Raw genomic sequence first — 18,425 nt, forward strand, 5'->3', positions numbered from 1 at the left:
CTATTCCATGTGTTTTGTGTAAGTTCTTTGACTACACCTCTGCATAATGTGGTTTCCTTTTAGTTGTGAGTCTGTGTAGTGACCTACACTAGGACCAGTAAATAAACAAAACAAATAACTAATGGAACATTATATTCTGAGGAGCAGGTAAAACTTTGCATATGAATGGGGCTGAGTTAAATATATAGGATCAATTGTCATGGAAGATCTCTGGAGTGCCTCAGGAAAACTAGCTAAGGCTAGGATAGAAATCAAAGGCACTCAGAAAAACAAAGAAAAAAGAAAATTCACCTGTTTATATTGTCTACCATAGTGACTGTGGTAGAATTGAAGACTTAGGCTGCCAAAAACAATTAAATCTTTTGCAGGTTGAGTGCAATTTGGGCACTTAAAAAATAGTTGCTTTCTTCTGCATAATCTGACAGGAAAGCAAATACTGTCTATTTAAGTGATGCTGGAAAAGCCAGTGTAAACAAAATAAACTGAACATCTCTTCCTGAGAATATTGAGCACTACATCACTTTTCAAGCTTTCCACTCTTGATATAGAGTGGTACTTGTAAATAACAAGTCCATTTTTTTTATGCAGCATTTCTAAAACAAATAGGTAGAAGAACCTGAAAGCTTAAGACAATCTACTTGAGAAACTCTGTGGAACTCATGAAATCTATGCTAATTTTCCATCAAAGACTAGTTGCATCTACCATATCTGTACTTTAAAAATGATGTTTGCTCAAGTAATTCTGTTTTATTTCCTGCTTTTGAGTTTCATTTTTTTTATGCAATTTGGAAATAGACATGTGACAGCCTTCTGAAAATGCAGAGAAATGAGACTCTTGGTTGCTGTGAATGGAATAACGTTAGTTTGGAATGGAATAATGTACCATAAAAGCTCAAGACATGAAAATGTCAAACCTTCTGTGATTACCAAATAGGCAGCAATCTGAACTGGTTTATTCATATACATCTGACTCTGAGTGTTCACTGATGCTCTGAGTTGTTGGTCTGTTGAACCAGTTTGAGTTTCAATACCAGAAAATCAGAAAACAAATGGATTGAATAATTGGATAGAAAGAAAATACTCAAAACCCCAGAAAAACATAGTCTAATTTGGGTTCTGCAAAACCCATTTAAGGAACAGAGCAAAATCAAGACTTTTACCTTTTTTGACTTTGTTAAATCATCAGTGAACAAAAATGGGCTTAGCTTTTTGCACAGCTTGCACTTAATAATTATAGGTGATATTTGATACCTAAATCCACAGGTATCTTAGAGAGGACAGTGCAGGAAGTTGGAGAAATACAGAAATCTGAACCAAATAGCAATAATATGGTATAGAGGCACAGGTTGCAACCCCCAAGGTCTCACAGGTAAATGCTTTTGCCACTAGCTTTTGGATGCACCTTTTGAGGGTCTTTTAAGAGTCTCTTTTCACTTCTGTGTAAATAAAACACCTGTTTCTTTAGCATATTTGATAACTTCCATTCAGCTTGAAATTTTGAAAATTGACAGAGAGCTGCCATATGGTTCCCGAAGAGTTATAAGTTAAAATAGGTTGTCTGGATTTCTTTTAGATTAAATGGGTGGGTTTTATTGCGTCTACACAAAGTATCTTTTAGTTATTAAGAAACAAGGAGCAACTGGATGAAAAGCAGAGGAAACCAATTTTCTTGCCCATTGAAACAATATGAGCTGGGTTCTTGGGAGTCTGATATTGCAGTCTTACAAAACAGAGTGGATTTGGGTTAGTCTTTGGAATATGAAATAAGAAAATCTGTACTGGGTCAGTGCAAGTGTTTATCCGGTCCTTCAGCTGTCTGTCTCCAGTGGTGGCCACAAGCAGCTGCTTTGAGAAAAGGTGGCATTTGAAGAAATTAAATATTTTCTTCAATGCTCTCCCAGTCCATCACTTTGCAGTTTAAGGGATCTCCTGAACTGTTTTTTACCTGCTTATTTATTAACCCCCAAAGGATTTCTGCTGCTCACTGAAGCAATCCAACTGACCCATGTTTGTAGTTTTATAGCTCTATTTTCTATTGCAGCCATTCATTGCATCTTTTAACCTGCCTAGTTTGAAAGTGCTTTTTGTTTCAAAGCTGTCTTTTCTGGTTTACACTTGGATATCAGAGGGAGTCCCTGGTCTTTGGCCAACAGACAGGATTCATCTCTCTTCTGCATGTGTGGAGAAATCAGGCATCTGCCTAGGCAACACTGGCTTGTCTAAAAGCAGCATTTGCAAATAAATCTTTTTTTCATAATAGGTACACACAATGAGCTCAGACAGCACTGGGACAGCATTAAAAAACACTTATAAAAATTTTAGCAGAAAAATTGTTATCAACAATAGTCTTCCAACAGGCTGATTATGAGACAATAAAGATGGTTTATTTGAGAGTGAATTTATGTTGCAGTATAAACTGGCTATTAATGTTTTTCAAGTGCCATAGATTCACTTTCATCTCTTTTTCATTTCTTATTTTCTGAGGCAAAATGGGAATTTATTCCTCTTTTGTCTGAAAAACACTATAAGTATCAGGGTGTGTCTTTAGGCATGCATAATGTAATTCTCATGTTTTTATTAATATATCATAGTTTCAGTTGTCATTTCCCCTCTTTGAACAGTTTTATGTGACAGCTGCTTTATGGTCATGATTATAAGTCATCCTTTTTGGTTTGATTGCAGCAGCAATCTGGGGACCATAACAACGTGTTTTGCTTATGAAATATGTCAGTGGGAAATAAAGGTCTAGTCACCATTTCCTTAAATAATGAGAAATTATAGTTTAAAAAGGAAGAAAAAATGCCAGATCTTTTTTCAGTACTCTTCCCTGAAGATCATGTAATTCTTCTCAAAATAGTAAGAATCCTATTTCAATTCTTTGTGCAACAGTTGCCTTTTTGCATAGCCATCATAGCAAAAACCTGAATGTAATGGCTACTTTCCTTGTACAATATTATACTTGTTATTATCATGTGCAGGTGCTTGGAAAGATCCAAATTTTAAATGATAATGAAAATACTTTGCTACGTATTTTGTTAGTTTCACCAGTTGAAGTCAAAATTGGGGAAGTTTCTGAAATTGATATGCTCCTCTTTTCTGGATTGCTTTGGTATTGTAAAAGTGAAAGAAAATTTTGTTGTCTGGTCACAACTATTCTGCTTAGACAAAGTAGTACAAAGCTGCTGAAAATTACTTATGGGCCTTGCAATGCTATTTGGAATACCTGATAGTGCATGTTAAAGTGTGTTGGTTTTGTCTTAATGAATTGAATGTGATGCATTCGCACTTAATTTTCAGTGTCTCAGTTGAGGTGACTGGGTAAAAATGGAGGGCATGAATAATGAACCCAAACTCACAGTAAAAAGCTATCTACTTTAATAACATTCCAGTGTCAATTACTGGCAAAAACCATGCTGTGACTTTCCCTGAGAGAAGGTTCACAAAGGGTAAAAGTGCCTTTTGGTCCTTGCTCAAGCAGTTAATTGCCCAGGAAAAAGTCTTAGCAGTGCAAGTGCCTGGTGTAGTGACTGAAGCTTTTCTCTGAGCTGTACCACTAAATCCTGTTCTGAGTACGTCTCCTTAGTCTTTTATTGAAGCTCTCTGTTTCCCTGTAATTCTCCATGCCTCACTTTCCCATAAAATCTCTACAAACCCTTCTGGGCTCCACAGTGTTACCTGGGAAGAAGGTGCTGCACCTGTGGTTGCCTGTGGGCTGACTTGAAGCTCCTGCTGAACCTACTTGCCAGCTGAGGCCCTTCTCATCCATCCAGACAGTGATTTTCATGAAACTCACTCTGTTGCTTATACCAGTTAGTATTGACCACTGTAAAAAATAATTAGAAGGATAGGCAGTGTGATCACTTCCAGCATGTGCATTTGAATGTATACATTTAATGGGCTGCACATGAGTGCAGGACAAAAGCAAGTCAAAGAGTTGTTTTGGCCATGCTAAACCCAAACTGATAGTTCTGTCCAAAACACCTGCCAGAATTTGAGTAATTGACATAAAGTCATAGGGACAACAGCTCAGAGTGGCAGCTGTGGGTTGTTTTCAGTATTGCTGGATATATTTACAGTGATGCTGGGATTATATATTGTTGATATCAATGAATAAAACTGCAGCCTTATTTAGCACAGAGTTTGGTCCAGGGATTTGTTGATTTCCATGATGGCAGCAATTATTTGATTTATGTGATTATTTTTCTCTATTCATTTGGCCAACAGATGATCAAAATCTATCCTTCCTCATGCAGTTGCTGTTGGGAGAACTCAAAAATCACCCTTTCATTGCTTTTGTACTGTATGTTCCTAATGCCACAATTGTGAATCTCATTCCTCAGGGCAGCAATCTGTAAAATTGTTGCAAATACTTAGCTGTGTGAGGTTTAATTAATGCCAGAAGCCTTCAATAAACAACAGTTGCAATTTGGACTGTAATGATTTAATGATTCTTGCACTCTGTCTAATGCATGTTTTGTTAAATCTCTGTGTCAAGCGAATGGCACTGACATGAATCACATCTTACCAATGTCCCTGTGTGCACAGAGGCAAAGGAAACCTCAAAGCAAATATTCTGAAATATTTGAAATATTTGATAGGAAATGCACGTAAATATCTCCTCTTAGAGACCTAAAGGATATTAGCATTACAGTGGTAGGTAGGGAAGAAAAAAAAAACAAAAAGTTAACAAATGCCTTGGATAATTTCAAAGGTTAATGGAACAGCTTCCCCAAGTAAAACCTTATATCAAATGTTTTGCAGAAGCATCTGTTAGTAATGCTACAGGATTTTGATAATACTTTTATACTGTACTGTATTTGTTTAAACAGGGAGTTTTTCTTTTGATGAATAGTGATAGTCACCAAAAAAAAAAAAAAAAACACGAAAGAAATTACAAAAAGATAACTCCAACCCTTTTAAAACAGATGTTTTGGACAAACTGAAAAAAAAAAACCAAAAAAAGCATGAAAGAAATTACAAAAAGATAACATTAACCCTTTTAAAAGAGATCTTTTGGACAGACTGAAATTCTGTTTGTGTACCCATGCTGAACCTGGCAGCATTTAAAGTCATGTACATCATAAAAGTGATAAATGTGGTTGTTCTGAAATAGTATAAAGGAAGACAAAACCCCAAAGTTATAAACAGTGCTTCCTTTCTTAATTAAATTTAGTAGGCTTATGCCATTTACATGTTAGCTTTGTGTATGTGTTTCAGCACAACTCTGCCAGCTGAATCATGAGCATATCACCTAGAGGTGATGTTATTGCAATATATTTCAGTGAAAGCAGAAGGGCAGGAATAATCTATCTAATCCATGTTTTCCTACTCCAGGTTCTTAGTTAGTTCATGCTAGACTATGAGAAAGGTAAAGTGCAACCCCCATGAGACAAATACTTGAAATAAATATGTTTATATCCTTGTTCAAGGAGTACAATTTTCTAAGTTGCAGTTATTTCTGAAAAACCTGAACGTGAGTTTGCAAGCAATTTAATTAGAGACTTTATCTCATCTCCATTTTCAGCTAGTAAATATAAGAAAAGCAGAACTTAAATGGATTTGTACTTGCTTATTTTTGATGATCAAGTACTTTAGACATGAAGGGGCAAAAATTGGTGTGTATAAAAATGGTAAGTTGTTTCATACCTTAAAAGGGGCTATTTAATACTGTTCAGTTAAGTAAATGAGAGCACTAATTGAAGAGAATTCCACTGCCAACCTGCAATGTCCATTTAGATAAAAATGCTGTGTAAAAGTATTGTAAATTAGTGGTGTGCAAGTTGGATCTTCGAACCTTAATGTGTAACTCTCATTTGCAGTAATCTTCCAGTTTAGTGTTGTACTGAATACTCCTCTGCTGTGGGCTCTGAGAAGGTAACTAAGCCCAGCAATTCCTAGCTGAAGTGTGTGTGTTGAATTTTATGGTGTGAGGAAGTCTGCTTTTCCAGGACATGACATTTGGACTACATATTTATGCAGCATTCCATAACTCTTCATGTGGCTTCACTTGACCTTGAAAAATAAATCACTTATTATTTTTCTTCAATTATTTGTGGGATTATCAAGTCAATCATGCTAATGTGGGGTTTTTTTGTGTTTTGCTGTTGTGTATGGCTTAGTGTCCCAGTATCACCATTTCTGAGTTACCAAACTGGGGTAATACTGTCTCCTCATCTTGTCTGTTGGATGTTTTATATTTTGGGACAGAATTTTATTTGTCTACGTGATCCTAGCAGTTGGTGTAGCAGTGATAACCCAAGGATATATGGGTTGAAAGAGATACTCTTCTCTATTAGATGAGCTCCTATAAGACTTAGTAGTATCTTCTTGGACATCTGGGTGCAACCAGAACACAAATTAAAATTAACAACTGTGCATATTAAAGGTTCAAGGCTATTTGTAGAGATAATTTCTACATGAACTCCTGTACTTGATGTGTCAGCCTTTTGAAGGGTTGTGACTGCCCAGCTGCTTCTGTTTCCTTTCCTTCCAATAAATTTCTCAGGTCTTGGGTTTTTTGTTTTTGTTGTTGGGATGTTAAGATTGGCATCACTTGTTATGGTCATAATATTCACAGAGTATGACCATATAAAAATTTTATTGCATTGCATTATTCAAAGCACGCATGGCCATGTATGGGCCATTTGTGAGTATGTGATTTGTGATTTTTTTTTTTTTTTTTGGGATGTGATCAGTACAAAAGTTCCTCTCTTTTTTAGTGACATGTTTACATAGGTGTATATCTAAAAGTAGCCATGGGAGCCATAATCAGTAAGGAAATGACAACTTGCTATTCAGTTTACTGAATGACTAAGATAGAGATAAACAATATACAGGTATTGCTTTAAAATATAATTTATAAATTCTAATAATAATTTAGCATTCTGTTGATGTAACAGATAGAACAGTAAGTAATTAATCAAAATACATCTATTGTCAAGAAATTCTCCTGATCCAAGAAATGCAATAGTGGGGTTTTTTTTCATGCGGAATAAACAGATACTACCCAGTGATTAATGCTGTATTTTAAAGCATCTTCCCAGGATACTTTTGAAAAAAAACTTCAAAACTCAGGTATATTTTCAAAATCCTTGTTCTGAAATTCTGAGATGGTCTCACATACCTGTAAACATTTAATTTTACAGCACATACACGAGTGCTAGTTTTACAGTACAGCACTGTCCAGTCAAATAAATGAGTCAGAACATACCATTTTAAAGATTGTTTTCCTGTCTCTGGTACCTGTCAGCTCAGTGGACTAGGAGATTCACTTTTTCTGTGTTTTCTCTTTCTGGTTAGATGGACTGGGCTCTCAAAGTTTGGAGTCATCTTTTATTGTTAAGGTCATGCAGCACTCAGCAAAAGAGATTTTTTATATTGCAGAACTTGAGGATGAAAAATTTAAGGCAATACTTGAGATTATAAGGATTTCAAAACTTAAAACAGTAAAAATCCTCACTGGTTAGGATCTAGTAAACCTTTGCAGTACTGTAAGGTTAGCTGGCATGTCTATAGCAGGACCCTGAGAGATTTTGAACATTGCTAAATATTATTGATCTTCAAAGACCTATTATGAAGTGATTGCATTTTTAGAAACTGTATTTTTTTCATTAGATGTGTTCAGACTTGGCAGTAACTAATTATTGAAGTTGCAAACTGCTTGGAGACAGGCTTGTCTTAACACTTCTTGATTAATACTGGATAGCATGATCTGATAGAAATCAAAGCAAAAGGTGCGCTGTCTTTCATTGCAGATGCCATATTTACTATATGCATATAAATTTTCCTTATGTTTTACAGAAGTCTTGTAATGTAAAAACTGAAAAACTGTTTTGGTTTATCTAAGAGTCCTATGTGAAAGCAATGGAATGTTCTCTGAAATTCCGTGTAGTTCTGGTGTTTGTTGTTTACAGTCATTTGACAGCATTATAACCCTCAGTGAAACCTGCATTTATGCATACTTGGCTACATTCCCACCAAGTTTCTCATGTTTTTCTCTTGATCAATGGAATAGTCCCCTTGGGGATGGTCACACCTGTTTGTCACTGTGGTTCCAGAGTAATGCCTCTAAATTTGTTGTGGCTATTTAGCACCTAAGTTCATAGTATGTTTATGTGTGGATAGATGAACCGAGTTGTAGCTGTATTCTCATGCTGTGCTCAAGAGACAGCTGGGCTTTTTGCTGGGCTTCACAAAGTGTTTTCGAGTGTGATGTGACTCAGCTGTACTGCAGCTGATCGCTGGAGCTACGCTGGATATAATATGTTTTCTTCCCAAACTGAGACTCAAACCAATAGGGACTCAATTTCAATGGAAATAACTGTCATAAAGTCAATTCTGTAGCTCATTGTAGTCTGTAAATTAGGTAGAATAGATGGTGAAAAGCAGGTTTTTTTCTACTTGTTATCCCTTTGCTCTCTGCCTAACTGCTGCTGTTGATTAAGTTTAATCCCAAAGCACATCAGAATTAAAAGACTTTGCATTTTTATAAGTCTTCTGAAGAACAGCTTTTTCTCTTCAGTTCTGTGGTGAACATAAGTTGTTATTCTCAGTGGGGTTAATGCCTGAGTTAAGGGAAACAATCACATGTAAATTATAAATCTGACTGCAGTGTTAGTGGCTGTTGAAGGCTTGTCTGGATGTATGCTGAGACAAAATGTTTAAACACGACTTTTATTTTCATAAAGTCTTAGAATAATCTGTACAGACTATAGCAGACAGAGGTAAAAAGTTAATTTATGGTATTTTATATTTTAAACTAAGTAACAATAAAGATGAAACAGGCATTAGAAAAAAAAATCTAATATGCTATCTACTAGACAAAATATAATTCATGGGGATGAAAGCTACAGCTCTACTGGACAGTAGAGTTTTATTTCCTTTAAAATAGCTGGAGCAGTAAGTTTTGCTCCTTGATTTAATGTGACCATTTGAAGTAATTGTCAAGCATTTTCTCTTTGGAATTTGCAATTAAACAAAGCACCACAAGTGGTCACCATGCTGTCACTGGTAGGGAATGGAACAAGAAAACAGTCACAAAAAATAACTTTGACATGTTCGCAGTCAAAGCTGTGAAAATTGTTTTGATACTTTCCTGTTCAGAGAAGGAATGTTTTAGAAAACCAGTGTCATGTTTCAAGATGTATCAATATCAATCCTTACTGACTCCCTAAATCTAAGTAACTGACTACTTTTTTCCTACTATCTGTCTTTCAGTGTGGAAGACTTAAGTCCTTTTCTTTGTCTTACATTTCTTACTTTTTTATCTTGCATTTCACTTTTCTGTTTTATTTGTAATATTTTTACTTGCATCAGTTATCAGCTGATGTCTGTTGTCTTCCTATTTCAGCAACTTTTGGTGACTTATTACAAACATAGTAATAAAATAGTAAGTATTCAAACCATGGCATTCTTGTACAGAGCTAGTTTGAGATGTAAACTATGTCTGAACTTACTCCCGTGTGAAGAAATAGACAGGAACATGGTCTTTATTGGTCATGGTCTAATGCTTTCACTGTGGTTGTTGAAATACCAGTCAGTAATCTCAATAATTGACACAACTGCAATGATTGAGAAAATGCCATTCCATGTAGTTTTTCTCTCTCTCCCCTCAAAGCACACACTGATACACACATACACACAAGGTACTTCAGAGAGAGGGGGTGCATTGAATGTTCCTGGCAATATTGCTGTTAATACAGCTAACAGCTCTTTCTGCCTTTTCACTTATTAGAATGAAGCCAGGGAATAAAAGTTTTTCATGCTCTTATCTGTGTCACCTACAAATTTACTTTTGTGCTGTTTATTTTAATAAGAAGCAATAACAATACACAGAATGGTAAGATTTTAATAAGAAGCAATAACAATACACAGAATGGTAAGAAAAGATGCTCATTAATGCTCTCACTTTAAAAAAGTCACCTGGAAGGACTTTGGCTGATCCTAAAAATATTTTTAAAATAAATTATTTGGTCCCTTCTTAGTCTTTAGAGAGACAAAAGTACCTATTTTGTTTACCCTGTAAGGAAAAATGATAAGGAAATATCTATTTACAGTCTTTTTATTACATAATATCTTTGAGAAGGGGGAGTTGACTCCTCTTAGATACACAGAGAAAGGGCAGAAAGCAGGACTGGGTTACATATGGAAAAGGTCAATAATTATTCAATTTCACTAGGAAGCCTCTGAAAGAAGGTAATTTTTGTCTTTTAAAATGGCAGGAAGGTCTCAAGGAAATTTCAGGATTTGAAAAAACTTTTAAAATTACTTTAAAATGTTACTTTATAATAGTAAGCATCCCTAGGAGTAATGCTGTGAGGGTAGTAGAAGGCTGCTGTGTGAATAGATGTCCAGGTAACTCACTTCTTGGTTCTGAATCAATGTTAAAGCGTGCTGCCTGACTTGTAAAGATATTTCATTTTCTATTTTGCTATATTTGAGAAGAAGAGGGTTTTTGTTTCAAATTTTCTTTTCCAGTACCTGGACATCTAGAAATTTTCAGTTTTTCCCATTTTATTGGTTAGCTCCTTAAAAGTAAATAAAAAGGATTACTATGTTAATGTGGAGTCAGAACTTGGATATATTAAAAATTAATCTCACTGCATATGCATAGTTAAAGGAGCAGCTCCAGGAAAGAATGAATTTTTTTATTCCAACCTTTCTAGCTTTCCCACTTTAATTGTTGCCTTAATGAATATTTGGATTTATTCTGGTTTATTTTTCTCTGCTTTTTCAAAATATATATTTGTAAATCCACACAGAAAGAACAGAAATGTTAAATTTGATCAGATACACAGTTTAGTGATGGTATTGCTCCAATCACTATGTTACTTGAACACCCAGTTCTTGAACACATTTGTGATAATAACTTGAAAATTCATGGAGCTTCTGAGCAGTAAAAAGTAGTAAAATAAGACAGTAGATATCATAATGCCTGTTTTTTAAACATGTAAAAGTGAGCTGGATAGTGGACTAGTAAATTCAAACCTCAAGAAGACAAACAATTTCTGTCAGAACTAGGATTTCCTTTTCTATGAACTCAGTTTTAACTTGGTTGTTATATCAGCAAATTTGGGATCAAGTGTTTTGTGCAAGTGAAGAGATCAGTCTGAATTCTGTTTTCCCCCAGCCCTTATTTTAAGAGTTGAAACACTGTAGATAAGGATCACTCAGGTGTTTACTTCCTTCTGCTGTTTACTCAATGTAGTGATGTGCATACCTTGCCTTGAATCAAATAGTATGAGAACTTGAGAGTCAATTAACTTGAAATTGGATTTAAACAAATTCTGTTTTATTGTAATACATACCTGTCAGTACCATTCAATTATATTTTGTAGATCTTGAAGAGTTTGAGTTCCAAGGTAAGCATTTTTTACAGATACAACTGAAAAATTAAACTGAATCAGTAAGCAGGAAAACATAAATCAATGCAATAAAGAACTTTGCATTCTACTTCCCCTCCTGTGTGGCTTTTCCTGCCTTACCCCACAGGATAGTTGATAGTTGTTCTGTCAAATTCCTTCTCCTGGAAGCTAAAATAGTATGGTCAAGGTCTTGATGAGGGATCAGCAAGCTTAGTGATCAGTTTCAAATGAAGTATCAGAATCTGTTTTTTTTTGTGTCAAAGCAGCTAGATATCTTTGCTCAAGCCTGTCCAGAGATTCCATGCAACACTTGCAAAAATTATTGAGGTACAGAGGGACAAGGATAGGAAAAGCAGAAACCAATACAATACCCAAGACATGCTTAGGATTTGCTAACATGTTTCTGTTGGGGGGGGGCAGAAGTCATCTCAGCCTTGTGATCTGCAAGTTTGCATATTCCTTAATGTTTTAAAAAAAGTAAATTATTTCTTTGCTTTTGGAGTGGTGCTGGTATTTGCTGGAGTCCCTGCAGCTGCTCAGTGCTTCGTCCCTGTCTGCCTGAGTGCCATCCTTCTTGTGGGCCCCACCATACCACAGGGCTGGACTATCTGAGTCCACCCTCTGTTTAAGAGAAAGATAAATTTATAAAAGCATATAAGAGGAAGGAAATCAACCTCCCAGTGTGAATAGCACCATAATAAATCTATTTCTTACCAGCTGTCCATACACGAGTATTGAATTTTTCTGGATGTTTGGAGCTGGAAAGCCCAGTGAGGAAAAACATGACTCACCTATGCAATGTTATTTTGTTTCGCAGGAAAAGGCTCAGTGCTTTCAGAAGGCTCTTGCTTCCCAAGCAGACAAATCCACACAGACAGAGCTCGTAGGCCATGATGTAAGTAGCTGTATCAAACAGTATTTTTTTATCATGTTTGTGGGTGTTCAGACTTCTGTCAGCTGGTTTGCCTCTGCTGTTGTGTCCGTGCATGGATTTGGTGATTCTAAAGTTCTTCAGAAAGTACCTTCAGAAACATGAGAAGATAATTACAATTGCCTGCCAACACACCAATGCCCTATTAATTTTAGGCTTTATGAAGAGCTGAGAATTTGCATAAATGAATGTGGATGGTATGTATTAGTGCTTTGTAATTTTTTTTCAGTATTTATTTGCACACTTACTGACAGTTAATGAGGTTATTATGTTTAGAATTGTCATATGCTGTCGAAACAAGATTTGAAATTTGAAAGATAATGAAATAAGTACAGTTTTGCCAAGTGATGTTAAAATTCTGTTTCTTAAAGGGCATCTGCCAGAATTTCTCCTAGAATGTGTATTGATAATATGTGTCCTCATGCAAGAACAAAGTCAATGAAGATTCTTTAACTGTGGGAATATTTCCCCAATTCTTCTGACTGGAAATATTTTGTCTGTGTGTGGCGTTGCTTGAATACATGTAAGAGATTCTCACACTTACATGAGCCTCTTGAAAAATCTTTGTGGAACATACAGCACAGCTCCGTTCTGGGACTTGTGCAAAGTCTAACAATAATTCTTAAAAACTGTCCTGCAAAGTAGTGCTATGGTTGTGCATTGGTATAAATCAACATGCTGATTCAAATCTATGGAAAGACCTCTGGAATTAAAGCAGGCTTTGAAACCTTCCTTTTAGTTTTGTGTCAGTGGAGCATTAAAGTTTTGTCTTCTGAGGATAGAAACATCAAAATTTCATGTTTCAATATGAGTAGTTTTATCTGCACTAACTTCATTTTTGTGGGTTACCAAACATGAACCCTTATGTTCTGCTGTGTCTGTGAAGTCACATCTGGTCGAATTTACTGAAACTCTGAGGCGTGTATATATTACTGCTGAAAAATCCAGAATATTTAAAAACATTTTTCTATATTGCAATACTATATCCACTTCTCCTGTGACCAGTTATCCTTCACAATACTTTCTTATGCATTAGATGTCAAATAAAATTGTTCCACTGAAAATGAAAACAGTAAATATGTAAAGTTTCGGTGATTTTTTGGTGTTGTTTTGTTTATTTTTGGGTTATGTTGTTTTCTTGGGGTTTTTAAAGCAGATGTGATTTATGCATTTGGTTGTTTTCTCCCAAATCAAATATGTGGTACTCATGCTGCAGGGATTCATGCTGTTAGCAGATTATATCTTTTTTCCCTTTTTCCAGTCTGTGTTCCCTTGGAGTTTGGTGGGGAGTTAAAAATAACATTAGAAGCTCCTTTACCAAACAGGTACAGTTTTCTGGCTGAGATTTGAGTGTTATGTGTCATAATAACAACAATAAGTTAAATAAATCCTTTTCTTTAGCATCATTCTCTTCAATCAGTGGAACACATTTCTCAGACTTCCCTGGTAAAATTCCTACCTTGTCACAGTTTCAGTAATGTATTATATCGTACGGGCTGTTGCAGTGTAAGAATAAAAGTGTTGAATGTTTTTCTATGGAACAACATGTCACCTGTATTTATGTGGTACAGAGTTCTTGTGAAAATTCTGTTGCAAGGGGTTGATAGAGAAATTTGAATGAATTGACAGAAATAACACAAGCCTGCTATGATCACAATGCAGGGAACTCAGTGAGGAGGAATGTGCAAATACTGTTAACACTTTTTGTAATATTCTTTAAAATTCTTGCTCTTTTATTTTTCAGATTGTGCAGCTTTTCTGTGAAGCATAGCTATTAATGATTACTTCAGCTGTGTTTCTGATAAATCCAAGTGGCAATTACATTTACATTCTTTGCTTTTGCATGAGATTTTAAAGAGCAAGTTGAAACTATTGCAAGTATTATCTGTACAGCATTTTATTCAGGATGTCAGTAAGTGTGTACAACTACAAGAATATCGTGCTAATATGAAATTTGATTAAATAGAAAAATATAAAACACATCAGAGAATACAAGATGTATTTTTCACCCCATTAATTACACGTTCTGAGAATAGTATACATTGAATACTTCAGATCTGGTTTAAAAGGTAAGCAGAAAATTGAACTTCATTTCATCATTACAAATTTGCTACTTTAATTTAAAAAACCAAGCAACAACAACAACAACAGAAAAGTCCTCACATTTTTATTTTTCTTTAATTCAAATTTAGAAGCTGATAGTAATTGTATAAAAGTGGTATTAGGAATTTGCATAGCATTATTTCATAAATGTAGTACAAATATTGATATACACTACACAGTGTAATAATTCAGAAATGCTTGAAACAGTGGCTCTATGAGTGGTTTGGTTTATATTCTCATATATTCTTCTGTTCCACTGTGCAATCTTAAGTTACCTGTTTTGCAATTGAAAAAAACTGAGACAGGTTAGTCCCCAAAATAAAGCACTACTTTTTTTAATTCTGGACATCCTCCAGTAGTTGAGACAGTCCTTTAGCCTTGGAGTTCATTTAGATGTGTCATTAAAAGTAAATGGAAGTTCTGACTTTGACTTAGATGAGGAATTAATCCTTTTGTCCTTAGGTTGTACAGTAATGAAAAAAATCTGGAGGCGAGTCTATATTTAGGAAGGAATGGGTGAAGAAGGGGGAAATAGAGTGTTTCACAAAGAGGAAATGTTCTTGCTTTTGTGGACTCCTCTGAAAAGGCATAAACAGTATTGAATGAGTGTTTTGGGTAAGTGCGTGAGCTGTTGGCAGAATGGAAGTTGTTATAGCATATTTTATTTCAGGGGCTATAACATAATTACAGAATCTGACTGTCAAGGTGATCAGTAAAGTTTGGATGGTATCATGTCCTGCAACAGCTTTGAATTGTTGGATAATATTTCTGATAGAGCTCTCATTTTTTCCCTATACAGCACACATAGATTTTTCAGCAGAAATTGCTTTAGACTTGTGTTTTATTAAGCAAGTAGAAGATAAAGTCTGTAGCAGTAAAGATAATGTTTCTCATAAAGAACTGTCTGAATTGGAAAGCAAACTGCTTAATGTCTTTTCTGTATTAAAACGGTCTAATGCGAAACTTAATTACGGAATTAAAACATAAAGTTTAAAGTAATTTCTGATAAGGATGAAAGAGGGTCTACCATGATGAGAAATGCTACAGTGTCCTTAAGTGATTAACATGACAACTTTGCTACTTGAGGAAATTGAAAGTAAAATATCAACATGACTATTGTAAGTATACCAGGGAAGACATTGGAAGGGACTCAGGGTTTCTATAAAGGCTAGTTGCTTTCTCGTGCAGCATCTTAAGGAATCCTCATCATATGCTAGACCTAAATTTATTCTGTTTTCCAATATGTTTACTTAGAATCATTTAAAACATGTTGGGAGTCTTGCAGAAAGAGTTGTGTGTGCAACAGTGTGATGTCAAGGCTGCTAAATAATAAATTATTAATGTGTCTTCAATAATCAATGCCAGTCTAACACCCTTCACCTTCCTGTGCTTGCAAAGTTTTCTTTTATTGAGAGATCAAGGAATAATGTCTTTCATGTTGGTCAGGTTGCTAAAATGGACCGGAGGAAGAATAGATGCAGTCAGCTAGCACTGGGACTGATTGCAAGTTCATGTTAAAGGATACAAATCTAATAATGGCTGCCAGCAAAATAGGTAGTCCAAAGCATCATGCAGGCATCACAGAAACATTCTGCAGCATGAACCACTGCTGATTAGTTTTGATTAAAATGTGTCTCAAAACAGAATCAAACAATCACAGGACAATTTTTATTTCTGTCACCAAGGGAAGTACAATTCAGCACCACTTTGTCAATCCTTATCAGCATTTGGATTAAAAGAGTTTGTACTTAATTTTATTCTCCACAAAGCAGAAATTCCTAAGAGCTGACATGATTTCTACAATGCCTTTTCTGTGTTTGCCTTCTGCTGATGCTATAGGTTTCATATCTGAGAACTGCTATTCTGTTTGTTCTTTGTCTTTCATACTGAGATTGAAACTGATGTAAACAGGCTTTGGACTGGTCCTAAACTTATTCCCCATTTAATGAGCATTCTTTCCAGTGTAGTGGTCCTTACATTTTGTATGATGTTTCTGATGTCTCAGACAACAAACTTGTGTACTGCTGCTGTCAATCTGCTGCAGTTTAGGTTGCACAGCTACAGAAAAAATTACCATTCTTTGGTGATCACCAGCACTGTGTTTACAACAGTGCTGTGTGATAGATAAAATGCGCTGTCTTTTATCACCTGTACCATCATGCAATATTAAAATCCATACTGATACATATTTTAGGGTATTTGTTTTGTAGCTTGCTGTGCATTATCTTGGACAGCGTGCCTCCCTTAACCTCTCAAAACCTGGGCACTGCCTTCTGCAGAGCCTCTGTGTTTGATTGGGAAGAAGTGGAAGACAGGGAGGTGGGTGCTTTAACTGCACCTTCCTGCTGTTCTCCTGTTCCTCCCCAGCAGCCAGCTAGCCAGCATGGGTTATGGATACTGTAAAGGGACTGCATTGCATTGTGACCTCTCCTTCAGGAAGTCAGGGAACAGAATACTGAAGTAGTTGAACTTCCTGAACTGTCCAGTCTAATCTAAATATTTTCCTGCCCTAAGTATTTGTGTAGTTTGTTACAGTCTGAAGTGAGTTGTGTTTTGCCACCTAAACTGGAAAATACCTTCTACTTCTGCCTCTGCTCCTTCCCTTGGAGACTGATGTCCATCTGCTATTGTATTATACTCCTAGGTTATTTTTCTCCATCTATTTATTTAGTCTCTGAGTTTGTAGTCTCATATATACAGGTAAATAATAAAAGCTTATGCATAATATACCTTTCCCTAATGCAACATTACTTTAAAAAAAAATCTTTAGAAATCAACCAGCCATACCAGCCATTAACAATTTCAGTATTTGCTTTGATTGTATGTCTTTGTACCTATTCATATCTGGGTATCCAAGTTGTTCTTGATATGCTACATCCTTTCCTACAACTTCCTTTAGCATTCATTTTCTCTCCTTCTTATGTCCAATTTCCATTTTTTACTATACAACTTCAAAATATCATTTCAAAATCTATGTTTTTTGTGGTGCATTATGTGTGCAAATTATCAAATTTTGATGATGTCAAACTAGGAAGATACTTCTTTTGGTTTTAATGATTGCCTTCCACCAACCCTTATGAAGCACATTACTTCACCATCAAACCTCTACATACTTGGTGTTTGAATTACATTTAACCATCAAGTCGTGAACAAGAATGAATTGTTACACCTGCTTGTGACAGGGAAAAATGGTTCAAGTTACTGGTGCCAAAGTCCCTGGAGGATAAATGCTTGTGGTGAGGGTTTGGTGTTTGTGGTGCTATATGAAAAGAGATAACAGGTTTTCACAGAAACTTCAGCAGTAAATGGGTTCTGGAACAGAAACTGAGGTGTGCCATATGAAAAAGATACTTTCATTCTGTGGCTGGTTATCAGCAGGGTACCCTGCATTTAATTTTGCCATCTTCAGGAGTAAGGAAGAATGAAATTTGCATTCTGCAGTGATGCTTAATTGAGATGAATGATCTTCAGTTTTGATTTGTGGCATACAAGTGGGCTTCTGGATGCTTGTATAGATAAGCTCTGTGCTGTTTAAATATTTGTAGTAATATGGTGATGATATTATAACTGAGTTTCCTCCCAGACCTGAAATTAATATAGTACTAATAGTTTCTGGATCTTTAAAAACCACTGTTTTCTGGTAATACAATTTTCAATAACATTGCAGTGTTTTTCTTGCCTTTTAAGTTTTAAATCTTTCTATTTATTCAACGTTTTTTCTGTCATAAACTTCTATCTTTGTATCTGCAGATATTCTGCTGCTATCTTGCTTTGAAAGTACAATAAAATACGAGGTACTTTGAAGTAATGACCATACTTACTAATTTTGCTTAGATGTCTTAGGGTGGGGGAGAGGAATAGGGGGAGAAGCAAACGAAGCTCTTTAGATATTCCTAATTTTTTATCCTAGAAGTTTTGTTTGGTTCAGACAGAACTCTTCCCACTTTTTTCTGCTTTAGCTCCATCACTGTCTCCTCCTTAGATTTCTCCAGAAGTTTGCTTTTTCACTTAAATTTATCCATCTAGAC

At 35.6% G+C, this 18,425-nt stretch overlaps 1 protein-coding gene across 5 annotated transcripts in view; it reads left to right on the top strand.

Moving 5' to 3' along the window:
• The window catches only part of CCSER1 (coiled-coil serine rich protein 1), a 603,186-nt gene that overhangs the window by 363,982 nt on the left and 220,779 nt on the right, over positions 1–18,425 (top strand). For all 5 annotated transcript variants that reach the window (XM_053941467.1, XM_053941468.1, XM_053941472.1 and 2 more), the window contains exon 9: positions 12,181–12,258. In XM_053941467.1, the coding sequence (XP_053797442.1) occupies positions 12,181–12,258 (78 nt within the window). The remainder of the gene's footprint in view (positions 1–12,180; positions 12,259–18,425) is intronic.

This window comes from Vidua chalybeata, chromosome 4 (assembly GCF_026979565.1).
Source record: "Vidua chalybeata isolate OUT-0048 chromosome 4, bVidCha1 merged haplotype, whole genome shotgun sequence".
In the NCBI taxonomy this organism is placed as follows: Eukaryota; Metazoa; Chordata; class Aves; order Passeriformes; family Viduidae; genus Vidua; species Vidua chalybeata.